At 46.3% G+C, this 23,384-nt stretch overlaps 1 protein-coding gene across 2 annotated transcripts in view; it reads left to right on the top strand.

Moving 5' to 3' along the window:
- The window catches only part of KDM4B (lysine demethylase 4B), a 47,838-nt gene that overhangs the window by 13,459 nt on the left and 10,995 nt on the right, over nucleotides 1-23,384 (top strand). For both annotated transcript variants that reach the window (XM_066574454.1, XM_066574453.1), the window contains exons 2-9: nucleotides 7,724-7,898; nucleotides 9,893-10,068; nucleotides 12,796-12,910; nucleotides 13,475-13,668; nucleotides 16,796-16,845; nucleotides 18,372-18,475; nucleotides 18,560-18,697; nucleotides 18,774-18,964. In XM_066574454.1, coding sequence (XP_066430551.1) covers nucleotides 7,758-7,898; nucleotides 9,893-10,068; nucleotides 12,796-12,910; nucleotides 13,475-13,668; nucleotides 16,796-16,845; nucleotides 18,372-18,475; nucleotides 18,560-18,697; nucleotides 18,774-18,964 — 1,109 coding nt within the window. In that variant the 5' untranslated portion in view covers nucleotides 7,724-7,757. The remainder of the gene's footprint in view (nucleotides 1-7,723; nucleotides 7,899-9,892; nucleotides 10,069-12,795; nucleotides 12,911-13,474; nucleotides 13,669-16,795; nucleotides 16,846-18,371; nucleotides 18,476-18,559; nucleotides 18,698-18,773; nucleotides 18,965-23,384) is intronic.

The following is a 23,384-nucleotide window of genomic DNA, read 5'->3' on the forward strand; positions in this document are numbered from 1 at the left end:
ACATCGGTATCAGTTGGTTGTGGTCTGATTCCTGGTACCTCCATACCTGGCTGCAGCACTGAGGCGAGCCCTGTGGTCTCTTCATCGTTAACGCACAGTGCCGTATGATACCGTAGCTCGCTGCCGTTCATTTCACCTGCGTGTAAATTGTGGTTTACACACTTTGCAATGCAAAGAGGAAAGTCCACAGCAATTCTATCGTAAATCTGCATTAATCACATATAAATCCACATATGTGGTGGTTTATATCCCATGTGAATCCACCTTAAAGGTCCTTTTAGAATATGTATTATATTTCCCTGGAATATTTATCTTATTTACTTATGCTTTCTTTTTTTTTAACCTCTTAAAGACCCTTTTCACAGTTTTCATTTTTTTTTTATCCCCACTTTCCAAGAGATACGTCTTCTTTTTATAATTTTTTTCCTTAAGTTGACACCACCCTATGAGCCCTTGCTTTCTGCGGCCATGTTGGGGTGCTTATAGACGGACCATTTGTTCAAAAAAATCATTAAAATGCGCAAAAGTGAACGATAATTGTTTGGCCTAAACAAACTAACAACAAATGATTGTTCGCTTTTCGCTCATTCATTTAATGCAGGTAAAAAAATCACCGCTCGTTCACTTCTCGTTTGGTCCTTACTTATACAGTGAATGTGAAGGACTGAACGATGGCGCGTTCCAATGAGAAATCATTCGGTCTTTCACAAATGATTTATCTGTATAAACTGGAGCCCTCCCCAGGAATAAACCCCTTTATTCTGTAACAAGGTAGTAATCAGACGGGTACGCACAATGCTCCTGTCAAACTCTTACAATATATCGCCATGGCTGCCCGTATTCACAAAGCACAGCAGTGGGGGAAAAAACGCGTCTTCTTATTGATCCACTCATTCAACGTACCAATAGCATGCGAGAAATTGACGGCATACTTCTTGATAGGGTGATCCAGTTTGAAAAGATCTGGGATCCATGGTTACCCTTCATCAATGTACCAAACCTATAATACTGTATCCAACTTTAAACCCCTATATATCCATAGCAAGAATAAACCAACTGCTCCAGGGTTCTTCATCTGACACAAAGACCTACCTCATTGATCCTCCGCAACTAACCTTTCCGAAATCCAATCCATCTAATGATGCATAAAGCTCTCTACAATGTGACCTCTAGTGGTGTTGATGTTCTTTTAAATGTTTAGAACTCCTTCTACAACTGCCTTCCTGTATAGATCTTCTCTATATTCCCCCCCCCCCCCCCCCCTGTGTGGGGTCTTCAGGGTAGACTGTTGCCAAATTTTATATTCAAAATTCAATAAATACATCTTAAACCTAAACAGTGAATGAGCTAGCGGTGACCACATTTGCTTGTTTGCTCGTTGAAACAATAAATTGGCTTATCTCAAAGGGCCCTTAATCAATTAATGTAATCAGTTAATGCACCATGTAGAGTATTGAACCACTCTTACAAATTTTCTAAGTGTGGTTAAATTGGGGGGGGGGGGTAGTTTCTTTTTTTTTTCCTTTGGTAAGTTTTTGCTTTTACGGAATTCACAATGTGGTCAAAATGGTGGGTTAACTTTATTCTGTTGGTCCGTATGATCATGGCAATGCCAAATCCTATATATTTTTGTCATGTTGCACCACAGTGTGTTTCACTTAGAAGGGCAACCCAATTCCTACACAATTTTTGTGTTTGGGACAATGCTATCCGATAAGTGAATGCCCATTTTCGTTCTTTATGACCTCAGTCATCACAAAAATGTTGAAAGTGGCCCCACGGGAAAGTCTGCTGGTGTAAGGTCTTATCTTGGTGGCCACAGACCCTTCAAGTTAAAGTTCTCCCTGAAGAAAGAGCAAGTTCCACCGTGCTATGGTTGGAGGTGGTTGCGGCGGGACAATCTGCATTACACATCATTTTTATGAGATGACGTGGTTCATGTATTTCATGCAGTATAGTTGTGGCCCAAATCCATGTGTTTTGGTTTATTCTTGTGGCAACACAGATGGAACCACACTTGGTCTATGAACCATATGATGGCCAACAACTCCTGAGCACTTACAAGTTTTTCGTGATAAATGACGAAGAGACTTTTGTGGGGAACGAAGCAAACCTACCCTTATGTCCTGAGCTATGGCTGCTGACCACTTCAGGCCGCCCTCCCTAATGTGCATCCGACAAACCTCCTGTCATTTGCAGTTTACTTGTCTCCAAATGGCTGTCTTGTTGGGTACACTGCCATATCGAAACTTAGCCCGAAATTGCTGCTGACCGTTGATGATCTTAAGGCATGGGGGATCCAGTTACCGGGGTTTCCATGACTAGGACAGCATTTTTTTTGTCCACATGGAGAACTTTAACTTTTTTTTCTTCTTATGATGGCGGGCACAACAATGTAAACCAAAGAAATGGCAGACATAGTGCATCTACGGATCTTCTTTGGCTAATTCCGTAGGATCGATACGGCCACCTTCTCCTGGTTTGGCTCCAGCTCTGTGTCCCACTAACGCCCGTGAGCAGGAAAAGCAGGGAGCCGTCCCTTCGCCGCCGCAGCAGCTCTGAACTGTGGTGTCGCCGCCAATCGCCAGCACCGCTGCAGCAAACGGGCAATTTGTGTCGTGCGAAGGAGGTACAGAGCCTCAATTGGGGAGGAACGGGGCACCGGATCAGCAGCAAACCTCAAACAAATGTGGCTACTGCTGCCACCCGGCCCTCCACTTGATTAGCGACCTTGTCCGCTGGGTAGCCGGTTCACGGATAATGGATGACTAAATCTGCATACCCTTGTCCCTTCACATCTGAAGCAGCTCGTCTGTTAAATCCACTGTAACAGATAGGCCGGACTCAACGGATGGGTTGGGTTCTGCATGTGGGAGCCTGAAGCAGAATCCAGACCTGTCCCCGGCCGGCATCTGCAGGTACCTGTTTAAATCTGTATTGCGGATGGACTCGGTGGCTTGTTGCCGGACATGCGTAGTACGGGTCTTCCCCCCTTCCCCAAATCGCTGGTTTTCCCACACTATTTCTATCCAGCACCTTTACATGCTGTTAGAGCCTCTTCACGATCTGGACTTCCTGAAGGGAATTAAGGTTTGGATTCTCCTCTCTTTTTTTTGCTGTTGCATCTCATAGCCCGACCCAGAGTGGGTACTTTATTGGTGCTGCTGGTACAACCTCTTTGTCTGGTTTTCCCACACTCGCCAGGTGATGATGTGGGTACCCGCGACCTATCCCCAGTGTCAATTGCTGATGGGCCGTGGGTTGGATGGATTCCATTGCTTTTGATGGAAGCCGTTCGTGTGGAATACGCAGGAAAATAGAACTTGATGTGATTTAATTTCTGTGAGTGGAAATCAGTCGCTGTCCGCTTAGTCATTTTAAAAACATATCTTTTTTTCTATGATGCATATGAAAATGAGGAGTTGCATCCCAAAATGGATACCGCTATTTTCCCCGTGTTCAAAATTATGCCTAAGTCTGGTCCTATTCTTATGTCTCAACACTTAACAGAGCCCAAAACGAAGGGAGCAGCCGGTGGCTTTCAGAATAGACCTTTTGCTTGAAGGTGTTTCAGGCCCCATTGCACAATTGTCAATTTCAAGCCTTTTTTTTTTGGATAAATCAGGGAAAACTAGGGAAATGAACCTCACATTGTAGCCCCAATCTGCTTATTGGACACATGGCTCGGCCTGTAACGGAGGGAACACCCATTGGATTTCAGGGCACAACCGAATAAGTTCCAGGCCCCATTGCTCACTTGTGCAGAAGAAAATATATAAATTTACTCCCGAAAAAGATTGAAGTGGAAGCGAAACTTCTCAAAACGGGTAATAACAGAGGCTGGTTGGGATGGTATATGGGGCGATAAAACCGGGTATCCCTTCTACCATGCTTGCTGCAAACCCCACACTTTTTTTTGGAGGGTACTTGTCAACCTCAGTGGCAGGGATGGGGTGTAGAAAGTGGCACCCTATGAGCCTTCGCATCTCCTCGGACTCGTAAGCTTGCTGCGGTCTCACACTGAAGGCCCTCAACAAGCTGCTCCTGGAACTGCAGGAAGGCGAGCGTTCCCGGGGCTTCTTGTAAATTACGTATTACAGGTAGCGGTTTTATTCCAGGTCCTGGTCTATCGCTTCACCAGCTATGGCTGAAGCACCCGGTCGGATGGCCTTCACCCCCCCCCCCTCATAAACTTGTAGTCTGTGATGCCGACAGGTTCCTTCTTGCCTGTGGCAGCCCCCTCTCTCCATTAGTACTAAGGAGGGGTCTGTGCAGTCCAGAGCGTGTAGACATCTTTTTGTTGTGCCACTTGACTGCAAGCAGTTGGTCACTTGCAAGCATGTATGACGCCCCTTTCTACGCCCCCCGACACCAAGGGTTGTGGGAATTCCGCTCTGTTTTTCCTTATTGTCCCACAGGCCCCTGTATTTGCGGCATGGAGGGATTTGCCTAGTGGGATGCTGGTGTAGTAGTCGTTGTATACACATGGTACCCATTTGTCCAGAAACGGCACCATTGGCTCCTAAACTATTTTTCCATTGATGCCAATGTTGTCTGGACAATCTGGGGGTTACGGTGGCGGTCCCTGCCTTCATATATAAGGGATCGCATGTATATCCTGTAGCGCTCTCACCTTCTATAACCTGACGCGATTAGATGGGATAAACTGCCGGAAGGAAATCGGCGTCTTGAAGCTCATCGGGAACTCGTCAACTAACAGGTTTTTCTCGGGATATCTACACTTTAAGGTACTTTTCTAGCAGGGACATTCGGGGGCTCAATATATTTAATCGATCATCGGTGGGGTCATCTCTTGGGGGGGGGGGGGACTTGGGAATTATCAGTTAAATGGGAGACCTGCATTAGTGTTTCCAAGCGTGTTTGGGGTATAACTGCCGCCAATACAGGGATGGCATGCACAGCGCTGGTAGACCAGTATGAGCGGATGGAAGCTTTCACAGGCTTGCATTAATCACCGCTGTACATTAAATAATGACGATCACATGAACAGGGACCGCTCGCTGCTCCGACCTCTCAGCTATCTCCGTTAGCTGACAGCAACAAGTTGTAACACTTCCCAGGCCTGCAGTTTTATTGGGATGCAGCCCCATAAAATGACTGTGCATCAGAATAAAGCCCCCCACTCCTGCCAACACGACAGACCCGTGCCGGCCTTATTCCAATGTGCTATAAAAAAGTATTAGCCCCCTTAATGACCCCATAAAAAGCCATTGGTGGACACAAAGTACATGCCAAACGGACATTTGGTCCATAGAAACTTAGGTCACAGTCTATCTGAATGTACGTGGCGGACCACTAATAAGCGTGAAGGAATGGGCTGTACGGGTGTTTTACATGAAACTCATCAGCCTGTTTATATAGGAAGATGAATCGTTCGCTCACAAATCATTCAGTCGTTAACTCTCGCTGTACCAGTGAATGAGAACGGTCGGTATTTAAACCGAAGAATAGCGAATGAGCCAACAATGATTTTCTTGCGTGAAATGAGCGAATGATTATCATTCATTGTTCGATCATTCGCTGTGTTTACACTGAACGATTACCATTCAAGTTCGAACGATCCGGCGATTTTATTCATTTTTTGTTTTGCGTATACGCACCTTCATTTTATGAGTCATGCTATCGTGTTTCCCCCAAAATAAGCCCTAGCTGCATTACATAAAGGAATAGATTACCTAGCAGCTAGGTCTGGGTCCTCCCGCTGCTCTCTGGAGCTCTGCCGTGCCACCTATGGAAGATAACTTCCTGGTAATGGGATTCATTAATCCCGCCTCCAGGAAGTGATGGCTCTGGTTCTCAAGCGCTGCTGAGCGAATCAAAGCCGTGCTTGATAAACCTGTGCCATGGCTGTGATTGGTTCTTTGACCGCTGCTCAGCCAATTAATGCAGCACTCTATGACTTAATCATAGGCATCGCACATGGAGGCGGATTTATGAATTGGTAGAGCCATAGCATTGATTGGCCAATTCATAAATCCCGCCTCCACAATGCAATGGCTGTGATTTGGTTCTGCGACCGCTGCTCAGCCAATCAATGCAGCACTTAATGAAGCAATCACAGCCATCGCGTAGGTTCATCAAGCGCTGCTCAGCCAATCAGAACCATTGTTTCCTGGAGGCGGGATCTATGAATCCAATAGCTGGAAAGTGATCTTCTGTGGGCAAGTAAGGACTGCAAAACGGGCGATGGAGCTCCAGAGAGCAGCGGGAGGGACATGGGCGGCGCCTGCTAGGTAAGTATAATGAGACCTAGCGCCTCTTATGGGGCAAAACTAATAAGACAGGGTCATATTTTCAGGGAAACATGGTATTTGTTTCTTACATTTTAGGCAAGTGTAGCAGAAAAACTAAAACTGGTGATAGAGCTCTGTGTGAGAAATTGGGGCAGCAGAACATACAAGTGTGTATCCGCACATTTATTCTACCCGGATCCAGAAACAAGAACCCCGGTATTGTCTATATAAACCGCTCTGTGCTCCGTGGGAAGATACAGGGTTAAGGGAACTTTATTAGAACGGGTTTAAAATAGGAACCATGCAAAAAAAATAGACAAAAACTGCATTTAAAGCTGCAAAATGTCTATGGCGTTTACCCCCAATAGCACCCGCAGCCCGGCTCGGCAAGTGGGGCAGGTGCCTTATTCCTTCCCTCTCCTGGTTGCAGTGTCGGTTACATCTGCTGGGTCACATGACTGTTAACCCCTTAAGGATGGGACTGTTTTATGTCCCGTTCCCCTGACACATCCATATGAGGTTTGTTCGTCGCTGTGTTTAATTAGAACCATTTTAATTGTGGTAAATGTAGCCGCCCAGTGTGGTCACCACATTAACCAATCAGACATGTGGGCTCTCGTTTTCTTGTTACAAATGTTGAAAAAATATATAAATATTTTCCGAAAAATGAGTTTTTATTTTGTTTATAAAATTTAAAAAAAAAAAAAAAAGGAACAAAACGAAACTTATTTTTGTAAGAAAAAAAAAATTAACCCTTTGAATGTAGCGCAAAACATAAACAAACAGCCATAACTTTTCTTGTTCCTTGGACGGAGCGGTGTATTGGCTTGGTCTATTTGTGTGGCCTGCGGAAGGTTTTATCAGCCCCGTTTTAGGCCATTCTCACACATAAACGCAGCAAAGCGCCGCCACTTCAAACTGCATTTGACTTTTATTGTGTTTTTGGGAGGCAAAATGGACCAAAGCATGTTAACTCTGTAATTTTTTTGCTGTGCGGGACGTGTTCTTAGTTTGTTGTATGGGTTGTTATGGATACAATGATACCAAATATATGGCTTCTTCAAAAACGATTAAATAACAGATCGCGGCGTTTTACCACATTCATGCGGTAGAGGACCCTAGCATCCGCATCATTAACCAGTGTAGTGGAGGGTGCGGTTAAAGGGGTATTCCCATCTTGGACTTTAAAGGCATATTCACGGGATACCATAAGTCTTGATAAGACCCGCAACTATCTCAACCGAACACCCCTGCCCGGCTGTATGCAGTGGCCAATCGTATGGAGACCACAGCCCTGGCTGCTGCGTGCCACCACCAGTTGGGATGGGAAATCCCTTCAAATACGATGTTGGAAAAATGCAGTAAAACTTGTAGCCAATTTTCAGTATGAAAGTCAAACTGTGATATATTCAGGCCTGGTGTTCTCATTCGCCCTCGCAGTGGATAATGCCATACATCTTGTTTCTTAGGTTCATCCTAGAGACTGACACTGCGTAATTCATCATGGGACCAGAAATTGCACCATCTCAGAATTCGGGTTGCAAGATCATGACCTTCAGACCCACATGGGAAGAGTTTCAGGATTTTGGCAAATACATTGCTTACATAGAATCTCAGGGAGCGCACAGAGCCGGCCTGGCGAAGGTAAGTGTTTTATAGTGAGCAGATTAGCCAATATCACTTAAGGGGTTGTGTAGTTACCGGACAACCCCTCTTCAATAAGGACCCCCTGAAGTACACTTACCCCTCCGCCGCCGGCATCCAGCGCTGCAGCCCCACTCTGGTACCGTGCTTGTTGTGAGAGATGTCACAGGCGATCATGTGACCGCTGCAGCGGCGCGTTCCTGATGATATGGCGCTCAGCGTATGAGTCCTGATGCCAGGAGAAGGAACGGTGACGCTGCAGCCTCTCATTGGCCGCAGTGGTCACCTGGTTTCTGTGGTGTCTGTCTCATATGCCGGGGACTTCGGTGCTGGTGAGTAAGTATAGTTCAGGGGCGTATTGAAGAGGGCTGTCCTGGAACCTAATTGTTCCTTTTAAAGCCATGTACACATTTATATATAGAAAAAAGTTTGCAATTAGAACAAATTACATTTTCTAAGCGTTCTCCTCCTCCACCTATCAGGTACAACTGTACACCGTGAGCTCCATCTCTTGCAGAATCCCAGCTTCATTCCTTCCCCTTCAGTCTCCCTTTGCTTTGGCAGCTATGGCGTAGACTTGCGAGAACAGATCTGTAATGTTCCTGGATTGACCCGGCTCACATCCCTGACGGGCGTGCCAAGTGGCCGATGCTTGCGATTACAAGCTGGCTACCCGAACCTCTGAGCTGCGTAAAAGTTATGATATGTTGAAGGATCGGGCAGACTCCTCCCCTTCCTGGGCGTATATGTCTGTTTGTGACGTCTCCCCCTCCCCTGCTATCATTGGCCCCTGAACACCCTCTCCGCTTCCAGATGCAGAACATGTCGGTCTGATTAAGAGATGCTGCAAGAAATGTAGCGGTCCAGCCTATAGTACACGATAAGTGGAGGGGGGGGTGTTTAATTCCATTTGCAGAATTTTTTTTTTTTTTTTAACATAAATGTGCAAAGGTATACATGAGTGATCCCACCTCCAGTCCTCAGGGACCCCAACAGGATTTCCTCAGTATTGCACAGGTGATGTAATTATTGTCGGGGCCTCAGACATTGCCACAGGGGTTCTTGCTATAGGAGATCCTGAAGACATGACCTGTTAGGGTCCCCGAGGACCGGAGTTGGGAAACACTGGCTTGGATGGACTTCATTATCTTGGATGATAACCCTTAGGGATTATAATGGGGTATCCATGTGACTCCTACCGTATCTTCATATACTCATTGTGGCTCAACGTGACTTCCGTTGTTTGGAAATGGCGCGGCTGTTTTTCATAATAATTTGCTTATTCCATTTTATAAGGGTTGTTCAGCTGGATGAAAGGTTCTTTGGATGTTTCTTAAATTGCAGTAAATACAACATACTAACATATTTTTTTTTGCCCCAACGTCCCACTGTTAGTGGCGGCCCTAGCATAGCTTGCATTGACACAGGATAGAGCTTACCTCCCCTTCCATGTCAGGGATGTAGATGAAGGGGCGGGTGGGCTGCCGATTTCCAGTATCTAAGTCATCCGCCTTCTCCATCATGACTGATTCAGGATTTGGCTATTGAAATGAGCTAGTCAGCCGTCCCTTCATAGACGTAACTAATACGGGGAGGAAGCTGCGGGGTCCAGGACCGCAGGGTGTTGGCGCTACAATCAGGTATATAAGCAAGTTCTATTCATTTCAGTAGAAACGCATTCACAGTGTTTTTACCTATCTGGGCGACCCCCTTTAAATACAACATACGTTAATAAGACTGAACACTACTAAATACAAGTGTAGTGATCTGTTGGCATATACTCCAAGGACGTCCAACCTGTAGAATCCGGACACATCCAAGGCTTTACTAATGCCTGCAATACATGGATGCATTAACTCAAAGAATCCTGTATACAGCTGTATGGTATATACTTACATACGACCATGGGCCGTACATTGGTCCCCTACTCCGAACACGGGGTGAACAGAGCTTTAATACACCAGCAAGCATTCTTATGGATCTTATCTTTGCAGATTATTCCCCCAAAAGAGTGGCGCCCAAGACGGACTTACGATGATTTGGATGAAATGGTGATTCCTGCCCCGATTCAGCAAGTGGTGACCGGCCAGTCGGGCCTCTTCACTCAGTACAACATCCAAAAGAAAGCCATGACTGTGGGGGAATATCGCAAGCTGGCAAACGGTGACAAGTAAGCGTTGCATTAAAAAGAAAGTAGTTATGGTAAAGGGGCTATGCAGTGTCAGACATTTGTCCCTGTCCCCAGTATACCTGGGACCCTCCCCAATCCCTGGTGCGGGGATCCTGCTCTGATGGTACCGCCGCTGCTCTTGCTATCTGTAGCAGTCATGGAGCGCTGCGCTCGGCTGTCAGTCCTGTAGATTTTGGACGGAGCTGCATAAGGTAACCGCTGTTCCAGAATCCCTGTTTGTGTGGCTGGTGGGGGTAGCAGCAGTTGGACCCCAAGCTATCATAAACCCATCGCCTATCCTTTTGGATCGGTAATGTTTGCCCTGGGGTAATGAATACATGAGATATTTGGCTTTGACTTACCGCAGCCAGCAGATAAACAGAGTTTCCATGAACTGCCTTTTGCTTTCTATGCTATTGGGCAGATTTCTTAATAGAACATGTGAGCGTTCTGGATTAAATCGCGCAGAACGAGGTCTTGCCTGCTTTGTGTCCTACAAAGGGGTGTAGGTTTGTGGGAATCGGCCATTCATAGCCTGAATGCAACATCGTGAGACAGAAATGGCGCATCATTTGGTGTAAACTAAGCCAACGAATAGGTGGTATAAAGTTGGACTAAACGGTCTAAAGATGCACAATATGTATCGGCGCGGCTCATGCTGGTGATAAATCGGCACATTTTAACACTTTGCACTTTGTGATTTTATCATCTTCATGTGACATCATGACAGATTAAGTTTTTTGGTTTTTTTTCCCGCCTATAACTTTATGTAACTTTCACAGATGTGGTGGAAACGGGCTGAACTGGATGGACATTGTCTCCCTTCAGCCTCACATACTATGTTACTGTTTAACCCCTTTCCTGCCTAGTGCTGTACGATTACATCACTGCGCTTCTTCTGAAATTCCCATGACGGGCCGTAACAACGCGGCGCCGTGACGCCGTGGCATTAGAAGTTGTGCATTTGCCATTATTTGCGGGTGGCAGCTGTATTATACAGATGGCGCCTGGAACCAACTGCTGGGATTGGAGATTTTTAAGTTACTGGACTTTTAACCCCTTAGATGCTTCGGTCAATATGCGTCATCTAACTGGTTTACAGAAGGGAGGGAGCTTTTAAAAGTAGGAGTGTGAGTGGGGAAAAAACAAGTAAAGAAAAAAACCCTTTTTTGCAGACTTAGTTTTTTTCCTTTTGTTAAGTAATTGGAAGTTCTAATGAGCCAAACGGTAACGAATGAATATATTCATCCCACGTGGGGAGCGCTGCTTATGGTTTAAAATGAAACTTTGCTGTTTCCACTTCCCAAAACAGTAAAAAGTGAGCAAAATGCCACCAATGAAAACTACGCATTCTCTCTCAAAAACAAAAACAAGCCCTCATGCAGCTCCAAAGATGAAAAGGTAAAAATGTGACGGGTTATTAAATGCAGCGACTAGAGATGAGCGAACATGTCCGTTACGGACACATCCGCACCCGGACACCGGCTTTGCCGAACACTGCAGTGTTCGCGCGTAAAGGTCCGGGTGCCGCCGGGGGGCGGGGAGATGCGCGGCGGCGCGGGCGGCAGTAGCGGGGAACAGGGGGGAGCCCTCTCTCTCTCCCTCTCCCCCCACTCCCCGCCGCACCCCCCCGCGCTACCACGGCGGCCCCCGAACTTTTTTCGCCCGAACACTGAAGTGTTCGCAAAGTTCGGTGTTCGGGCGAAAAAGGGGCGGGGCCGAACGTGTTCGCTCATCTCTAGCAGCGACACCAAAGTCTATTCCCAAAGCTTTGATTGTGCAAAAGTAGAAAAGCCTAAAAACAGTCTTAATCATAAACGTACGGCACTTATATCACATGGTGAATGCTGTTCAATGCAGGAACATCTTGCCCCCTCCCACCAAAACATAAAAAAATGTAGTGCAATACCTGCGTACCTCCAAATGATACCATTAAAAATGCAACTTGCCACACATACAGCAAGCCTACATATGGCTGCCAGCGGGGAAAATAAGGGTTGGAGTTTTTCAAATGTAGTGATGAGTGGGAGGGGGGGGGGGGGTGTTAAAATGTAAAAAAACACTGCATCATTACGTACCAGACTAGGTCACAATCTTAACCCTTTCCAATCCACCGTCTGACATCTTAAGACATTATGATTTAAGGCTGTGCAGCTCTGATGTTGGAAGACGTCCGTCGGGGTTCTCTTACTGTACATTGCCAGCCTATCTGCTGTCAGAGCCTATCCAATGTGTCGCCTCATGCAGTACTGGCTTTAGCCAGCAGATAGCGCCATTGTATAATGGCAGAAAAAGAGTAAGCCCCCTAGGAAAACAGGATACAAATTGGATTGGAAAGGGTTAAGATACTAAAGAGGTTATCTCATGACCAGAACACCTTTCTTTATGCCATATTAGGGCATCTTGACAATATCCAATGGCGTCTTCACCAGACCTCGCTCTCGGAGCAGTTCTTGCTTCGGTGGACACAGTCCATGCATGTAGTATGTGGTTGGCCATTCACTTGAGTATCCACTGCAGGGAAGTTACATAGCTTCTCCTGGCAATAACAGCTGATTACTTGGAGCTTGAGAAGCCGGACTCCATAAAACTGGCGTTAACAAAACAACGTGTTTGCGCAATTGTGTTTTCAGTAAATTAAAGTTTAACTCTGTAGAAGCTGTTTTCTGGCTGTTCATCTCATTTACTGTTTTCCATATGTTTTACGCTGTTCGTCCTCTCTTCTAGGTACTGCACCCCTCGCCATCAAGACTTTGATGATTTGGAACGCAAATACTGGAAGAATTTGACCTTCATGTCTCCCATATACGGAGCAGACATTAGTGGCTCCCTCTATGACAGTGTGAGACACCTTTTTACTCCTGTCTTGTGAGCTCTTCTTTCTAACCTTAAAGTAACACTCTGGGTTGAGGACAAATTTCTGTCCTGGGACCAGAGTGGTTGGGGGGGATATACTACCTGCACTTGTTCTTCGCTGCCATCCACCCAAGCGGTCTGTTCTGGTCCAAGATGGCCACTGCAAATTTCTTTCTAGCTAATGCACACTGAGCTCTACTCCCTGATTGGCCATTTCTAATCACATGACTGTCACTCACCAAAGAGCACGTCTAGTGCATTGATGGCCTAACACTAATCAGGATTAGGTAGTATGAAGATTGTTGGCCTTGGATGGACGCCAGAGAAGAACAAGTGCTGCTAATATACCACTCGCCCCTCCGTTCCTATGACCCTTTTCCCTGAGGCTGGAGCAATGCTTGAAGTTTACCGTAGCTTTCTATTAACTCATTTCATCCACAACCGTTTTCACATACCGTTACGGAGGGGATGTTGGCTTTTGCTCTTCATCTGAACACCAAGTTTCCCGTGACGTACTCTTGTGTCAACATATATGCTTCCATATTGGCAGGATATCCAGCTATGGAACATCGCGGGCTTGAAAACCCTGCTGGATATGGTGGAACACGAGAGTGGAATTGTCATAGAAGGTGTCAATACGCCATACCTTTACTTTGGAATGTGGAAGACAACGTTTGCTTGGCACACCGAGGACATGGATCTGTACAGCATTAACTATCTGCACTTTGGGGAGCCCAAGTCCTGGTAGGAGCCAAAATTCATCATTCATGAATCCACTTGTGCTGTTTTATGCTTCCAACATACACGCAGTACCTGTATCGCTCGCTGCATTAACCTCTACTATTAGGCAATATTTGTTTAGATTTACAGCTTTTTTAAATTTTAATTGAAAAGGAAATCTGCATAAAAACAGGAAAAAATCCACTTGTAATAAACGCATTTTATTTGTTCTATTAATTCAATAGGCGATCACTAAGCCAGTTTAGGATTTTGGCTACGGTGCAAAGCAGTATGTAGAGCTGCAGTAAGCCGGCTGCTGGCATAAATAGTAAGGCCTCATGTCCATGGGGAAAATCAGGCCTGCCGCGGATTCTCCATGCAGAATCCCGCAGCGGGTCCCTCCTTCCCGCGGACATGAGGCTTGAAAAGATTACCTTACCTGTCCGGACGCTGCGGATCTGCCCTCCGTCACAGCCGGATCTTCTTTCTTTGGCCTGGCGGAGGTGCTCGGCACGCCGGCAGTAAGCCGCACGCATGCATCGGGCACTCCATTTTTTTTTTTAACTCCTGCTCTCCCGTACTCCCGTGCCAGAGAGTAGAAATTCATGTGCGGGTGTGCCGCGGATCCGGACGGCTTCCATAGGCTTAAATAGAAGCCTGTGGAGCCCCGCACTAAAAATGAAGCATGCCGTGGGTGTTTTCCTGCACACAATCCACGTCTCAGGGGAAAATGACATCTGCAGGTATTTAACTACCTGCGAGTGTCCAATGCATCCCTATGGGGCGCGGATCACGCTGCGGGAGAAACGCTGCGGATTTAAAATATTTTAGCCGTGGACATGAGGCCTTAGAGATCAATATTTGCAGATACAAACCAATGTAAATTAATTAACACGAGGGGTCAGAATGTAGTTGCAAATGGATCTGGATAACTTGGGGGCAGAAAAGTGCCAAATTAGGTGTAATGCTGATAAATGCAAGGCTAACTTCACATGGGCGAGTGCGATAACCGGCCGTGACACACAGCCCAGTATGGTGCTCACGAACATGCGATTTCGCCGCTGATGCGAGGCATTTTTGTATCAAAAAAGTCTCAGCACTTCAGAGGAGTAGCGATCCTCCGCCACGGGTGCGTGTTTTCAATGTGTAAACCTTGCATCGCATTGCGTGCACCTAGCACGTGGCAAGATGCTGCTGCCGGCCCCATTGTAAACAAAGGGCGATGTGAGGGCACGCCCAAAGATGGGACATGCCGCACACCCCATTTAAAAGAACGGGGTTCATATTGGGGCATCTTGCAATGCCCAAATCTCGAGCGAGAATCTATGCCATGTGAAATCCGCCTAAGGGTATGTACATGGGCGGCGGAAATACATGTCACTGTTACACACTGCCTTTCTTCGTTTCTTCATCCTTCCTTTTGAAGGGGCTGGTCTAGACTCGGGCCCAGCCTGATGCTCCCTGTCTGACTTTTTCTTGATCTTACGATCTCCAAGTTTAAAACCTCCCTTTGGGATCAGATGGTAGAGGGAGCTTAATATTTTAATTTCTCCAAGGTAGACAGGATATTCAGATTTACACGCAAATCCTCAAATTGCAAGTAAATACCTGGAAGCTGGATATAAACTGTTCTTGCGGTGGTACCGTGTACCCTCTAAGCTACATGAATGATTTCCTCCTGCATCCTCAATGTGTTGGGGGGTCACTCTTTCATATATATTCTGGAATTTCCCATGATTGAGGGGCTTTTGGAATGCTGTTCATACGACCATTTGCAAAATGAGAAACCCATCTGGGAGTTTCGTATCTGGGTGGTAGATGGTCGTACTCATGGGTGCTGTCATGGGCTTATGGAAAACGAATTACCGGTAAATCTTGCATCTTCGTCCCCTTAGAGTACTTGAACTTGCGATTTGTTTGATCACTTCCACATTATTCTACAGCACTTCAATATTGTATTTTTAATGTTCACCTATTAGGCCTTGGCTAAGCTTAATGGAGGTTAACACATGGCAGCCCTTGGTGCCTTCACTAGGTCCAGGTCTATCATGGCAATCATTGGCACCCTGTGATCCTATCATCAGTGGGGAGCTGCCCACCCAGCCAATCCCTAGCTCTCAGTTACATGCTGTGGTTAGGATTGACCATGCATGCAAGCTGTAAAACTGCTCCGTTTGCGGCTGGTGTTGGTGGTTCGAAACAGCCAGAACCTGCTGGTTATGTGGCAGGCTGGAGACTTATGGGTTAATATCGTCCTTGAAAAAAATGTATGATTTTTCACAGGTTACAAAAAGTTTTCATAAGCGGGAAACAAATGTTGTCCTGTGGGAATATATTTCTCAAACATTTGACCTTTTTTAAATGAAGTCCATCGGCAAAATCTAGAAGGTAATATGCTGCCAAAACTCAGGAGGCCCAATGGAGATCAGCGGCATCATCCCCCGATGTTCAGCTGAAAGTGCTGGAATGAAGGAGATCGTGGAAACCTCATGTGCTGGGTGCAAATTAGTTGCATTCTGTCTGTGTGATCTTGTAGCGGACTGGGCGTTCCCTGCTCAGCAGCCCCTAATGTCTATACCCCTTTGGGCTTGTGGACCTCAAGGAGAAGGGCAACTACAGTATGGACCAAAGCAAACTGCAAGACCACCCATTAGATAGATTGCAGCTAATTTATGTACCGTGTGACAAAAGAAAACTCCACTACCACCTCTCTTCATGCACTCCCAGCATAAGGCATGATCTACCCCCATAGGGCCACCCTAGACGTCCTTCAGTATTTATCATATAGAGGCCACGTTTCACATCTTGGCCAGCTTTTACAATATGGATGCCTCCATTATCTCTGTGGGTGTTGCTTTGCTTGTTTTTAAATCCATGTTACTTCTTAAATGATGGTAGTCCATAAAATCTAGGCCTGTGGCTTGAATGCTAGACCTCACTAGAGGTTGATTAGACGCATCGGATTCATCACTGACTGCTAGACTAGGTTCTCTTATCTCAGATGAGGGCTGGGCACTGCAGTCAAGTCTCCAAAGAAACGTCTTCATCCATCATATTAGTCCATAGATTGTGATCCTACTTCTTGGAATCTCCTGACTTTTATTTTTGTTACATTTATGACTTTAGGACTTCATTTTTTTATGTTTCATAGGTACGCAATTCCACCTGAACACGGAAAAAGGCTTGAACGTTTGGCAAAAGGTAAGTGTGATCAATGCGACTATTTTTTCTCGTGAATGCTTATACGGTTTGGTTGTGATCACATCCGTGTTAGAGGTTCTATCCGTGTTGGGGGTTCTATCCGTGTTGGAGGTTCTATCCGTGTTGGGGGTTCTATCCGTGTTGGAGGTTCTATCCGTGTTGGAGGTTCCATCCGTGTTGGAGGTTCCATCCGTGTTGGAGGTTCCATCCGTGTTGGAGGTTCCATCCGTGTTGGGGGTTCCATCCGTGTTGGGGGTTCCATCCGTGTTGGGGGTTCCATCCGTGTTGGGGGTTCCATCCGTGTTGGGGGTTCCATCCGTGTTGGGGGTTCCATCCGTGTTGGGGGTTCCATCCGTGTTGGGGGTTCTATCCGTGTTGGGGGTTCTATCCGTGTTGGGGGTTCTATCCGTGTTGGAGGTTCTATCCGTGTTGGAGGTTCTATCCGTGTTGGAGGTTCTATCCGTGTTGGTGGTTCTATCCGTGTTCGAACTTCCGTCGTATTCTTCAGGAAAACTGGTGCCACATTCAGTGTTATTGTTTTGGCAGGAAGAAAAACCAACCTTGGCGTAAGCCAACAGCCCCTTGTAAGACTAGGTCCGCCATCAGCCACCAGTTCCAGCACCGCATTGTGGTTTTCATTGTAAATGGGAGCTGTAATGTTTGAACAGGGCCTTACAGAAATAATTAGCTTATTAATCTTGTTTGTTGTATTTAAGTTCTCTTTGATGAAAGAAGTTGCTTGAGATGGCAACACATGACCGATATTGGTCTGCCAGCTCATGTGCCAGGGCCAGAGATGACAGGTCATGGATACAGCCAAACGGGCTGTACTATACTGCTTCCATAACTCCCATTCACTTCTATGAAAGTTATGTATGGCCTAGTACAGCAAGTTACACTCTTTCATTACTCTAGAATTGTCAATGCAGCATAAATAATGCCAGAATTGCTGTTTTGGGTTAATTGGTTCAAATCAGCTCTCAAAAAAATTATCAGAAAGTTGTATGTACTCCCAAAATGTTACCAATGAAAACTACGACTTGTCCCACAAAAAACAATCCCTCTCACAGCTCCATCAACAAAACGTTTGTTAGGTTTTACTACTTTTACAGCATTTAAAAAAAAAAAGAAAAATGTATAAATTTAGTATCTGTGTAATCTCCTATTGCCACACAGAAAAAAAAGTTAAGATGTCGGGTTTTGGGTTTTTTTTTTTTTAGATCCCTCAATGAATGCTATAAAAGATAGCACATAACACACACTGGCCAGATTCCATGCAGCGAGGAGTTTTTGTTTTACATAGTACATTATATTTAATGCCACTTAGAAATACAATTCATCCCACAAAAAAAAAAACACAAGCAATTATATTGACAGAACAATAAAGTTACAGATCTTTGCAAGTGGCATGGGGGATAAAAATCCAAAATCAAATGGCTGTCGTGAAGGGGTTAAGGGTAACGGCGCTGCTTTAACGTCCCACCACACTCTTATTTGATGCCAGTTTCTGATTTCCTTTTCCATAGGGTTCTTTCCTGGCAGTTCCCAAGGATGTGACGCTTTTCTGAGGCATAAAATGACTCTCATTTCTCCATCCATATTAAAGAAGTACGGGATCCCATTTGATCGGGTAAGTTTAAGGAAAAGGCACGACGGGCCCATTCTCCTCCCGCTTCCTGTAACGCCTGCTTTATCTCCTGTTTTTTTCTAATAGATAACACAAGAAGCAGGAGAATTTATGGTCACGTTTCCATATGGGTACCATGCAGGGTTTAATCACGGATTCAACTGCGCAGAGTCCACCAATTTTGCCACATTGCGCTGGATTGACTATGGAAAAATGGCCACCCAGGTTTGTCCGTACTTCTTGCTGAGGTTGATGCTTGTGCCGTAGGCCTACATCTCACCACCTGATTTTCTGTCTGCAGTGCACCTGTCGGAAAGACATGGTAAAGATCTCTATGGACGTGTTTGTGAAGTTTCTTCAACCTGACCGCTATGAAGTGTGGAAGCAAGGGAAGGATATAACGGTTATTGATCATTTGAAGGCCACGGAGGTCAGCAGTCCTGAGCTGGAGGCCTGGCTGGAGAGAAAAGCTCAAGGGAAAGTGGGCCGCAGGTATGTTAGTCTTCATTCTTTTAGAATCGGGGTGTGTGAACCTGTGCCCTGATCACATAGCCACTGATGATGGTAGCTCTAGGACCGTACAGATACACGGGCAGATCTACTGGGAGAAGTGTCAGATGGCTAGCAGGAGGTTCAGTCCTGAACAATCTACAGATGGCCAGAAGGGGTGGGGGGACACAAAAGTATTAACCCTTTCCAATCCAATATCGGGCATCATAATTTCCCTCCACAGCTCCGATGTCGGGGCAGGCCTGCACTGGTCCTCATTGAGGACCCCCGAGGAGCAGGCAGAAAGGGTTTTTAACCCTTTCTGCCTTCTCCTTTACACATTACATAGCGCTCAGTTAGCGCTATGTAATGCACAGAGATTCCGGCCGGCGATCATGTGACCACCGGTGTCACCAGACCCCCAGCAGTCACATGAACGCCGAGCCTGGAACCTGCACCGTGGGAGAACCTGCTTACCTGTCCGGCGTCTTCCGGATTCTCCCTTCTGGCTCGGCGATCATGTGACCACCGGGTGCCACCTGACCCCAGCGGTCACATGATCGCTGAGCCAGGAGGCAGAAGGGAGAATGCAGAAGACGCCGGGCACGTAAGCAGGCCCCCCCCCCCACGGTGCAGTGAGCACATGCACCCTCCTGAACTCTATTTTTTCTCATTCATTCTCACCAGCTCCAATTTATTTGGAGAATGGATGAGAAAAAATAATTGGATTGGAAAGGGTTAATAGAAAATTAACAAAAAACTAACTTTTAATTAGTAACAAACAGGAAATAGAAGAATAGCTAGATTACATAAACCAAGGAAAAATGTGGGTTTGTGGGGGAAGGAAAAGGGCAGTGTAACATACAAATGACATGGCAGATGAATAATAGACGATATGATACATACGTTGAGATGTGCGTTACATAACGGTCATCATGAATCGAACAGGAAGATCCGGGTATTCATTGTGCCTTTTATGCAGAACATGAAGGTACTGCTGGACAGGATCCATACTTACCTTCTTGGCAAACCCTACAGTTTTTTCTTTCTCCTTCTATAACTCGCACTCCTGAATTTGTTAGAACATTGGCGCATCTCTGAGTCTGAAGCTTTTCTTGCTCATTTCATTGGGGAACACCGGCTGCCGGAGATCTTCAACCAAATCTGCCCCAGACGAGCGCCTGATGGTCTATATCTGACACCGCACAGTCTGCAGGCGCTGTGCACCCATAGAATTACACCCATCTCCGCTTTCCCTAATCTCACAAGACGAGGCGAATAGATGCAGCACTTCCCAAATAAAACTCCTCTCTTGTTCTTAGAGGCGTAGGGGAAGAGGAGCCTATATTTGGGAAGTGCTGCCTCCATTCCTCAGACCTGATGGTGTCCAGAGTCACCTGCAAGGCGCCCTACTTCATACACAGCGGGGATCCTGAGGATCATCAGTTGGTATGCCCCTCCTCGATGATGATGACTTCTGTATTGCTACACTAAGCACCGCTCTTTTATGGTGCGAGTACAACGGTGGTCTGAGAAGCTCGGACCGGTATCGCCCTTGGAAAGCCATGATTTTCATGCGGCTGCCTTGTGTTTTGCGAGGAAAACTCATCGCCGCATTTGTGTTTTTTTTGTTTTTTTTTTGTTTTTTTTTCACCTCGCTGAAAATCACAAATTGTTCTCTATTTGAGCAAAAATGTATCGTACTTGCATGAATCTTCGCATATAAATCGGAGCGTGATGCAGGGAAGACTAGGAGATTACAGAATCATCCGAAAAATAGGACGTGCTGCGATTATCTCACATCACTGCAAGAGAAAAATCACATGTAAACGACCCACTAAAACAATATTAATGTTTGCCTCTCACAATGTATACGCCCCCTCAGGCTGTATTCACACAGGCGGGTTTCCCACATGGGGTTTGTGCCCTCTTGGACGTATATTACTCACACAGACGCACCCTGTTGTTGTTAATGGGGCTTTTTACACGTGTAACTATTTTCTCACAGCATTCTGCGGTTTTCCTTAATAATTGCATTGTATTCGCATGTGAGGGAGAATATTCTTTAAAATTATAGTTTTTTATTGAAAAAGCATGGGATTTTTAATGCACCTGAAAATTACATGTTCGATGCAATGCGACTCTCTTCCAAATCGCATCACACTCCCATAGAAAACTGCAGTTTTACAGTGAAGAATAGAATCCTAGACTGGTAGAGTTGGAGGGTCCTCCTGGGTCGTTGGGCCCTCCAGGGTCATCGGGTCCGACCCCCTGCTCAGTGCAGGATCACTAAATCATCCCAGACAGATGTCTGTCCGCCTCTGAAGACTTCCATTGAAGAGGAACTCGCCACCTCCAGTGGCAACCTGTTCCACTCATTAAATACTTGCATCTGTTTGAGTTTCTGAGACGGATATTGCACTTGCCCGTGTAAATCCAGCCTTATTCAGAGCCACCAGATCTCATACTCTAACACTCTATGCTGCCAGGAGGTTGGGGAGCTTCACTGCCAGTAGTTCATATCCTACTTCTGCAGGGGTCGGGTAACTTGCATTTCACTCAAAAAAAAACAACCTCTAGCTAAATTTCCCATATCTTCCCATCTTCCCGTCCTGCGGTCCTCTAACTGAATTGGAGCAAATAGTTGCAGCCCACTACAGAGTACAGAAATGTCTCTCCTCAAAAGAAAGTTTCTCGTTGCACAGGATATTGCGAGGCTGCATACATTCATTCCTGGGAGACGGAGCTTAATCTCAAACTAACAGATGGGGAAGTAAAGGTGGTCTTGGGCAGCTCACAGGGCTACCCTAAATGCATCAGATTACAAGAAAATCCTTACAACCTCCTGACACGGTGGGACAAGTCGCCGGAATGGCTTTTCGCCTACAAACTATCGGACTGAAATCTGTGCTGGCCTTGTAACAGCCATGTGGGCTCCCCAACACACATCTGGCGGTCCTGCCCGGTAATACGTCCCCTCTGGAACCAGATTGAGTCTATAATTCGAGATGTAGTGGATGGCTGGTTTTGCCTACTTTGAATGTATGTTTATTTCCAGACCTTCGTCAAATTACAGACCCTCAAAAACCGACCTAATCCCACCTCATTTCAGCTGCAAAATGATTAATTCCATTAATGTGGCTACAACCCCCAGCGCCTGCGATCACAGCATGGTTATCAAAGGTTTGAGGAGCTGGAGTTGGTCTAATAGGTCTCATGGTGTATTAACAACTACTTGGGGGCCTTGGATTAGTAGCTCCTATTCATCTGTCAAACCGCCCAGGATGGGATTGGAGTAGAATCAGACATCTTTATGTTGTTAACTGGATTTTCCTTTATATCCTTTCGCTAAATCCCTGCCAAACTGCTTAAACTATCGTATCTTACAGTCCTATTGGGCTTCGTATGGATCTCCTCTTTACCTCCCCTCCGTCGCCCTATGCCCTTCCTTCCCTCCGTCGCCCTATGCCCTTCCTCCCCTCCGTCGCCCTATGCCCTTCCTCCCCTCCGTCGCCCTATGCCCTTCCTCCCCTCCGTCGCCCTATGCCCTTCCTCCCCTCCGTCGCCCTATGCCCTTCCTCCCCTCCGTCGCCCTATGCCCTTCCTCCCCTCCGTCGCCCTATGCCCTTCCTCCCCTCCGTCGCCCCGTCGCCCCTTCCTCCCCTCCGTCGCCCCGTCGCCCCTTCCTCCCCTCCGTCGCCCCGTCGCCCCTTCCTCCCCTCCGTCGCCCCGTCGCCCCTTCCTCCCCCCCTCCGTCGCCCCTTCCTCCCCCCCTCCGTCGCCCCTTCCTCCCCCCCTCCGTCGCCCCTTCCTCCCCCCCTCCGTCGCCCCTTCCTCCCCCCCTCCGTCGCCCCTTCCTCCCCCCCTCCGTCGCCCCTTCCTCCCCCCCTCCGTCGCCCCTTCTTTCTCCCCTCCCTCCCCAACTTGAAGCTTACTTTGTAACTTTCAGACATGAACTAGTATGCCCTTGCGAAGTGTCTAGTAATGTAATTGATATGAATACTTGTAATTTACAAAATAAATGAAAGGAGTTTTAGGTTTTCATTTTCTAAAGTGACAATTTTTAATAGCGATTTTATATTGGAGAGACGGTTCCTCTCCAGTATATCTCTACTTTGTTCCTGTTGAATGTTTTTGCACTTGTTTTTATGTGGGTCTGTTACAATTTCAGCCTCGTATCGGTTTGTGTGAAGTTCATGAAAACAAATATGAAATCTGAGTTCCTGTATTGGCACTGCTGACATTAATCTGAGTTCCTGTATTGGCACCGCTGACATTAATCTGAGTTACTGTATTGGCACCGCTGGCATTAATCTGAGTTCCTGTATTGGCACTGCTGGCATTAATCTGAGTTCCTGTATTGGCACTGCTGGCATTAATCTGAGTTCCTGTATTGGCACCGCTGACATTAATCTGAGTTACT

This window comes from Eleutherodactylus coqui, chromosome 7 (genome assembly GCF_035609145.1).
Source record: "Eleutherodactylus coqui strain aEleCoq1 chromosome 7, aEleCoq1.hap1, whole genome shotgun sequence".
Taxonomy (NCBI): Eukaryota; Metazoa; Chordata; class Amphibia; order Anura; family Eleutherodactylidae; genus Eleutherodactylus; species Eleutherodactylus coqui.